Source organism: Rutidosis leptorrhynchoides, chromosome 7, assembly GCF_046630445.1.
Source record: "Rutidosis leptorrhynchoides isolate AG116_Rl617_1_P2 chromosome 7, CSIRO_AGI_Rlap_v1, whole genome shotgun sequence".
Taxonomy (NCBI): Eukaryota; Viridiplantae; Streptophyta; class Magnoliopsida; order Asterales; family Asteraceae; genus Rutidosis; species Rutidosis leptorrhynchoides.
In genome coordinates, this window is record NC_092339.1 from 72,807,955 (window position 1) to 72,816,883 (window position 8,929).

Here is an 8,929-nt window from a genome sequence, read left to right on the forward strand (position 1 = left end):
CTCCTATACCTTTAATCTCGAGACTTTTATTGTTTACCAATCTAACTTTACCTTGATACGCCTGAAAATTCCTCATCACGCTCTTAGTGGGAGTAGCATGAAACGAAGCTCCCGAATCCAAGACCAAAGACTCCACTGAACTTTCAATACTGCATAGTAGTGCATCCTCCGTATCTTCCGAAGGTCAAGTTAACATCTTTAACTGGAGCATTCTTACACTATCTTTGATAATGCCCCTTTTGATTGCAACCCCAACAATAACGTCACTTCGGTCTTTCGATGGATACCTCTTTTTGAACTTCCCTTTACTCTTCTTCACACTGCGATCAACTTTCCTACCACGGTTGTCAGTACTTAACAAAGAACCGGATAACAATTCCCCCGAACTTCTCCTACGAGTGTCTTCTCCGAGAATTAAATCCATAATTCCTTCATACGCAAGCTTAGTAGTACCCGTAGAGCTACTAACCGCGGTAACCGTACCCGACCAACTTTCCTGTAATCATGAAAGCAAGCTTAGTGCTTTTAGTTCATCATCAAACTTGATTTCAACCGACTCTAATCTTGAAACAAGATTGTTGAATTCGTTGATATGATCCGTTGCACTCATACATTCCTTCATCTTCGTGTTGAAGAATTGTCGCATGAGAAAAACCTTATTCGCCGCCGTAGGTTTCTCATACATGTTGGAGAGCGCCTTCAAACAATTAAATTGTCTTTTCATTCATGATATTACCAACAACGTTCTTGGCGAGTGCAAGACGAATCACACCCAAAGCTTGACGATCCAAGAGCATCCAATCGGCATCGTTCATGCCTTCGGGTTTGGTCTCCAACAAAGTTTGGTGAAGTTTCTTTTGATACAAGTAGTCTTCTATTTGCATCTTCCAAAAGGCGAAGTCTTTACCATCAAACCGCTCAATCTTCAATTTACCGTCTTCCGCCATCGATCCCAACACGAACCTTGTGCTCTAGATACCAATTGTAAGGATTATAGGACATAAACAATAAGATTAATCACTGAGATTAATCACCCACTTCGACAAACGAAAGACAATAAAACAAGAACATTAAAGAACACGAGATTTAACGTGGTTATATGTAATCGAATGTCGATTACTTTAATCCATAGACCAACTAGGAGATTTTTATTGATATAATTCGTAGATACAACTAAGGGTTACAATAGAATGCTTATATAGGCCAAAAACAACTTGGAGAACAAGAAAAACTTAAATTTGGAAACTTCTCGACAGACGAAGCCGCGCCACGCCCAGACGAGCCTCGCCGCGCCTCAAAGGCTATTCTCCGGACAGTCATTTTCCAAAAACTGATGCTCTGATCACGCGTTAGGCAGCGTCGCGCATTCCAAGGCCGCGGCGCGCCTCCCCTGCTCGTCCGAATTCGTTTTTGATATCCTTCACATCCAACATTGTAAAGAACAAAGTAGAACCCAAGATTATAAAAGTAAATCTAGTGAGCCTAATCATCTATCTCACGGTTACAAAGTATCTTAACAACTTCACTCATAGTTGGTCTCTCATCTTTATCTTCCTCGACACATTGTAAAGCCAATTTCAAAAGGTCTTTCATTTGACCTTTATCATATGCATCTCCAATCATAGGATTCAATATCTCCATCATCTTTGTATCTATCAAATTTCCGCCAGCCTCATGAATCTTCTCTCTTACCAAACTTACAAGCCTTTTTTGCTCAACACCTTCGTTATCATTGGTCATGTGATCACAAGTGGCACTCCTTCCTGTTATCATTTCTAGCACCACCATTCCATAACTATAAACATCCACTTTTGATGTAATTGGAAGATTAAACACCCATTCAGAAGCCATATACCCTCTCGTCCCTCTTATCCTAGAAAAGACTGAATTGTTTAATACATCTTGACGAAATAGTTTAGACAAGCCAAAGTCGGCCACTTTTGGGTTATAATCTGCATCTAATAATATGTTATGTGGTTTAACATCACAATGCAAAACCCATTCCAAGCATTCTTCATGGAGGTAAGCTAGACCTTTTGCTACACCAGTCGCGATTTGTGACATTTGCGTCCAATCTAGCTCGTTAGTACCCAATTTCTCCGCTAACGAACCATTCTCCATGTACTCAAACACCAAAATCCTATGCTTCCCTTCTGCACAATAACCATATGTTTCGATCAAGTTCATATGATTAATCCTCCCAATTGGGCTCATTTCCGCTAGAAACTCAGCTTCACCCTGCGTAGCCTCATGGAGTACCTTAACTGCTACCACTCGATTATCAGAAAGTAACCCTTTATACACAACACCACCACCACCTCTCCCAACCTCGTCTCTAAATTTATGAGTCACCTTCAGTATCTCATCGTATGTTAACCTTCTGAATCCGGTAGCAATTGCAAGGTAGGATTGGCATGTTGCACCCGATTGTCGTTTGGTAATATAATAGAAAAATATAAAGCATGTAGCTTCAATTGCACCGAAGATGATGCTAAACCACAACATGAACTTTATAGACCCATTAGTACTCTTTTTGGCATACGTTCGTTGCAGCTCAACTATAGAACTTGTGCATTCCAAACGAGACTCCTTGACAAGCTTTTGATCATATAATAAAACGTCCGTCTTGGGTAGCTTGAGATAAGTGGTGAAACCCGTACCTTTATGGTAGCCATTGAACAACAAAGTGTAGGTATAACACAAAAAGACATAATCACTTTCAATGTTGTATTGGAAGGCTTTGCAGTTAGAGTCATTAAAGCACTTCCGATGACATTCGTCAAAAGTGTTGTTTCGCATGAAAAAAGAATTAAATCCATAAAACTGGACCGAAGGGAGCTTTATGAATTCATAACTTTCAAGACGTTTATCAAACTTAAATGTAGGTTCACACCCTAAAGACAAATCTGATTGATTCTTGGGCTTATACCCTTTCATGCAAGAGCAACTTCTTCCCATTTCTGGATTGTACGTACAAAGGCTATTTGGGCCACAAATGCCATGAATTGTACATGTGAATGAAATTGCTTGCCATGAAACAATCCATCTTTTTTCGTTAAGCGTATAAACCCTAATATTTCCATCAACATCAAGCGTCAATTTTCTTTGATGAGTACTTCCATAATCGGTCGTTATAAATGTAAAATAATCCGAGGACAAGAATTGGCCTTTGGTATCAAGTAGAGCAATTCTAGTATTATTGTAAGTACCCCTTCCGGCTTCATATGGTAATTCCCACGTAGGTGGCCAATAAATACTCGTTATTTCGTCACTAATGTAAACAAGTCGGAGTACATTATCATTGTCAAAATAGAGTTTATAAAATCCGGAAGAAAAATTTGTTGAACTTTTTGATGATATAAGGACGGTATCTTTGGTAAAAGGCTGATTAGGGAGGATGGTATCAGTAGGAAAGCTAAAACTTTGCCAAAGATACGATTTTTCGTTTAATTGGGTAAGAACAAGGTTACCCGAATCAAGAAGTTGCAACTGCAAAGGCGAAGTAGACGTGGTGGCGCTTGTCCAAATTTCTCGTCTAGCATCCGTTAGAACGAGATTTCCATTTTTTTTCAAGGAAAAGTTGGATTGTTTTCCGTTAACGGGTTCTTCTCTATTTGCAACCCAAGTGATTGTTTGATTGCCATCGAATAAGGGCTCCGTAAACCATATTGCAAAGTAGTAAGCATTTTGGCCTATTTGATGAAACCCGGCTGTAAAAAGGCGATTTGGTGATACCAAAAGATTTTGTTTTTCAACAAAGAGTGATGAGCCTTGTGTTAGAATATTTGGTGAAAAAGAATTTGTTGCTATAATTGAAGAACTAGAGAGGATGATTAATATAGGTAAGAGGAATAATAATAAGAACGGGATATGCATCATGAATTATGGATATGAATTGAATAAATTTCTACTTTGGGCGCCTATTTATATTATACTAGTGAAATGACCCGTAGAACCACGGGTGTTTTTAATGAAACAGTCTAATGATATATTTTAGGTATTAAGTGAACGTAAATGTTAAAGTCATTTAGTTTAATGACACGTGGAACCACATAGTCCGACTAAGAAACTCGTCAGCTGAATATTTAATCAAACACCTAAAATGCATATTAAACAATCCACATCCAATTATAAGAGATAATATTGGTTGTCAAATATTTTATGTTAAAATTATAAATTAAAATATAAATTTAGAATTGATTTCATTCTGCCTAGCTTTTATACCTTCTCGTACTCAATTCAAAATAATTAATTAAAATAAATCAAAATTATTTAATTTTTAGAATTAAAATAATTATTAATAAGATTTAATAATAATAATTAATTAATAAGATTTAAGTTTAATTCAAAATTATTTGGATTAATAACATCACCCATCATTCTTAGATTTTTTCTTTTTCTTTTTAATTTTTTCTTAGTCTAATAATGACATCATCACTGTAGGATTTTAATATTAAGTATAGAAGATAAGTTATATTGGGAAAAGTACGAATTCAAATCCTAGCGTGAGGGAGACTTCATTCTGTACATGTCCGTGTTATAAATGGCATATTTCGTATATAACGAATTGTCTTTGGTTATGACTAAAATTCTATTCTTCACAACACGTTTTTAATGCTACAATCCTCTTTGGTTTAAACTAGTTGTGGAGCCCTCGCTTCGCGCCGGGGGCTCCGTTTTGAATGTGAGTTAAAAAAAAAGTCTTGATCTATTTTGTAAAAAAGAATTTTTTTCGACATAACATTGAAGGGTTGTTCCTTTTGTGAAAGATGCTTCTTTTAGCGTTCGGGTTTTATTTTAAAAAAAAAAAGTTAGTAAAGTTGGGGTTCGATTTGTATTTTAATAAAAGTTAGTGGGTTAAGTTTGTGAAATTTGAAAAAACTTTACGTATAAAGTGGGGGTTCGATTTGTATTTTAATAAAAGTTAGGGGGTTAAGTTTGTGAAAATTGAATATTAGTAAAAAAAAAAAAAAAAAGTTAGTAAAGTGGGGGTTCGATCTGTATGTTAATAAAAGGTGGGGGGTTAAGCTTGTGAATTTTGGGGAAAAATAAACGTATAAAGTGGGGGGTTCGATTTGTATTTTAATTAAAAGTTAAGGGGTGAAGTTTGGTGAAAGTGGGAAAATGAATAGGACTATTCATTTCCACTATACCATTTAGATATAGGTATAATATATCTTTGGGTGACAATATTTCTAAATTTTTGGTGACAATATTTCTAAATTTTTTTATGACGACTTAACTGACTATTAGAGCCTAGATTAAATTTTAGACCGGATTTAAAATCCAAAAAATTTGATTTTACTATTTTCATTGCGTCTCAATTTTATTAAATTTTTTTAAAAAAAATTTCATACTTATTGGCCGGAGGTCCACTTTGGGTGTTTTCACTCTGGGTGGAGAAATGACTTGTCTTTATTTTCGGATAGGGAAAGGATTGTCTACATCTCACCTCCCTGTTGGGAAATTACGGCCTCACTAATTCCCACCACCCAGCCCTACAATAATAGTAAATAAATAAGAACAATACACAACACAAGATTTAACGTGAAAACTCCAAAATAGGAGAAAAATCACCGGCCCCCAAAGAGAGAAATACACTATATCACAAATTGTTACAACGATAAGACGACTCTCTTAAGCCAACTACACTCTCCAAAATATTTAACTAATACAACTTTCAAACAATGGTAAGAAAGAAAGAAATAATCAAATACTTAAAGTGTATTGATTGGTGCAATTTAGAATGAAGACTTAACCCCTCTTTTATAACCAAGCAAGTCTCCTTCAACTTTTTCCTCCCACCTATGTGGGATAACATCCTTCACAAAGTAACCATATCAATTTTTCTATCAAAAAATAAAACCAACAAATCTCCACATTTTTGATTGAAAAAGATAACCATACTTTAACATTATAAGGATAACCGATATAGATGCTTCCTCGACGACAACTTCAAGATCCTCATCTTCATGCCGATGACATTATCTCCCAAGAGACAAAACTTGCATCTTTATCGAACATTGTCCAAACCGACAATCATTGTCATCACAGACAATCATAACTCTTAACAAGAATTATCATACTCCACCATTAAGAGTATAGCACTTAGAATATCACATTCCAAGCATTTCACCTCGGCACATGTTGTTGAACAACCAGCTGAAACTTTATGGTGCAACTTCCCTGTTTGGCTTTCCCGAAAGTCCCATCAGCTACAACATCAGTTCCCACCACACAACCTGCATCAACGCCAAACCAATGCCCATGTGCAATTGTGGAACCGCTAACGAACATCCCTTTCCATGGTGGCGCGGACACACCATGTGTGACTTCAGAGGAATTCGTCTGTGATGACCCGGAAATTTTTGACCAACTTTTAAACTTAATCTTTAACGTTTCCGACACGATAAGCAAAGTCTGTAAAGTTGAATCTCAAAATTTTTGAACTATTCAATTACCTTTCGATTGTTCTCAACGATTCGCGAACAATTATAGGTAAATAGATGCATATATATACCATAACTTGAAAACGTAACAAAGTGTTGAGTATATGATACTGTGCATTAAACTTATTGGTTTGATTATCTGATTGATATATTTAGATACAGAGTTAAAAGATTATGCCAAACGATTGAATTAAAAGATAATTATTGAGTCCCTTAAGGAATATGATATTATTACGGGTCTTTGTTGTAAGGTCCACGTTGATTTGGGAAATCATTCATTCTTAACGGTATTCGGAATAAATGGTAAAGTGTTTGTTTAAATAACGTAATTTGGACACATACAATAATAAGGAATATCAACTGATGGAATTAGATATATGAATAACTTGCGATATGTATTTTAAAACGTGTTTATTAATATCGAAAATATATATTTAACAATACGATAAAATATAATATTAACTTAGTCATAAAAACGAATTGTTATTATATATATATATATATATTAACAAATAGCGAGACGATGATTTATAGAAGTAAATGATCAAAATACTCGAAAGTTTAAGATATACTTTGAGTGGTATAGTTTAGGGATAATTTAAGGCAATATTTTGACAAAGGTACGTGACACGAAATGTAAAATACAAGTTTTCTTAGCGTACGAAAGGACATTTGAAAAACCGGAACCGGGACATAAGTCGAGTGATGACGTACGACTTATCGGAACAAAAATTACAAGTCAACTATGCATGTTAATTAATATAATATATAATTAATTATATAAATTAAATATATTATATATATTATATAAAATTATGTCGACAAATAAAAAGTTAAAAGTTTGTGAGCTGGATCAGAGGGCCATGCGATCGCATGGCCTTGAAGCACAAATCCCATGCGATCGCATGGGGTGCTTTTTCAGAAAAGGTACTATAAATTCAATTGTTTTGCTCGAACATCACACACACTTACACAGATATAGATATATACTCCGTAATATTTATATTATTTATATTATTATTATTATTATTAATATTATTATTATAATTATTATAATTATTATAATTATTATTATTAAAGATTAATATTAATCTTATTATTATCAGTAGTATTAATATTATTTTTATTAGTATTATACATAAAATACTACGACGAGGTCATGTTCAAATGATTTCAAAAATGATTTTCGAGTGAATTAAAGCTAAGGAAATTATGGGTTATTTCCAAGGAGGTTATGGGTAATGTTCGGGGGTATAATTGTGAATCAAACTTAGTGTTTATCATCTCCGTTACATCTACGTACGTTTCTACAATATTGAATCTCAATATTAATACGTAAGCATTTATATTTTATATTTTATAAATTAATAGTGTATACATACTAGTGCTCGAGTGTATATATTTATACATGCTTGTATGCTAAATTTCGTCGTTAAACAGTTTATAATAAATCACGAATTAAATACATATATTACGGGTAAAAGGTATATGATATACATGTTTTCGGAAAGCTGGCGAAAAATCAATAACTTTTCATTTAGATATAGAATAGTTTCGAGGAACGAATCAAAAGATATGGTCAACTGAATTATAATTGACATTAATTGGAATTGCTTTTTGAATCTGCAATTAAGATTTAAACAACTTGTTTACGAGATTGATAAAGTGAACTTTTAAATATTACCAACCGAGTAAATGAATCCTTATATAAGGCACGTCTCGTTTTGTTGAACTATTGTCAAAATTGACTTTTTGAAACGACTTTGGATAACTATTATATGTCGATCTCGAGCATTAGGATTATGATACACTATGACTTGACCTAGCTTGATAGACATTTATTGACCAACATATGTTCTCTAGGTTGAGATCTACGATTAATTGGTAATCCGAGTTTCGTTCACATTTTGGTGAACAACTTTATATGCTGCTAAGGTGAGTTTCATTTGCTCCCTTTTTAATTGCTTTTGCAATCTATATTTTTGGGCAGAGAATACATGCACTTTATTTTAAACGCAATGGATACAAGTACATAAGAACTGGTGGGCGCGAGTAGTAGTATATGGATCCATAGGGCTTGACATCCCCGTCTGTTCCAGGTATAGAAACCCTAGCCTGAACTATAAAATAGACGTATGCTATTTGAGGTTAGTACACGTTAGTTTGCGTGTATTGTACATGTTGGTTGCGTGTATTACAGGGGTACTTATTAAAACGTTAAAGTTTAGTTACCAGGGTGCTCAATCTTGTAGAATATTTTGATAAACGTTTCTGGATGAAACAACTGAAATCTTGTGATCCACCTTTATATACAGATTATGTGAAACATACAAACTATGAACTCACCAACCTTTGTGTTGACACTTGTTAGCATGTTTATTCTCAGGTTCCCTAGAAGTCTTTCGCTGTTTGCTTATATGATAGACAATCTATGTGCATGGAGTCTTATATGGCATATTTTTCAAGAAAACGTTGCATTC

The 8,929-nt window shown here is 34.4% G+C and overlaps 1 protein-coding gene across 1 annotated transcript; it reads right to left on the bottom strand.

Moving 5' to 3' along the window:
• Nucleotides 1–1,129: 1,129 nt before the first annotated feature.
• Nucleotides 1,130–3,876, bottom strand: LOC139859343 (putative receptor protein kinase ZmPK1). The gene has a single exon (XM_071848136.1). The coding sequence runs from the start codon at nt 3,874–3,876 to the stop codon at nt 1,483–1,485; it is 2,394 nt and encodes a 797-aa protein (XP_071704237.1). The 3' UTR covers nt 1,130–1,482.
• Between the last annotated feature and the right edge of the window lie 5,053 nt (nt 3,877–8,929).

Excerpts from the sequence above, each read along its gene's own strand:
- LOC139859343 (XM_071848136.1), bottom strand. The coding sequence starts at position 3,876 with ATGCATATCCCGTTCTTATTATTATTCCTCTTACCTATATTAATCATC.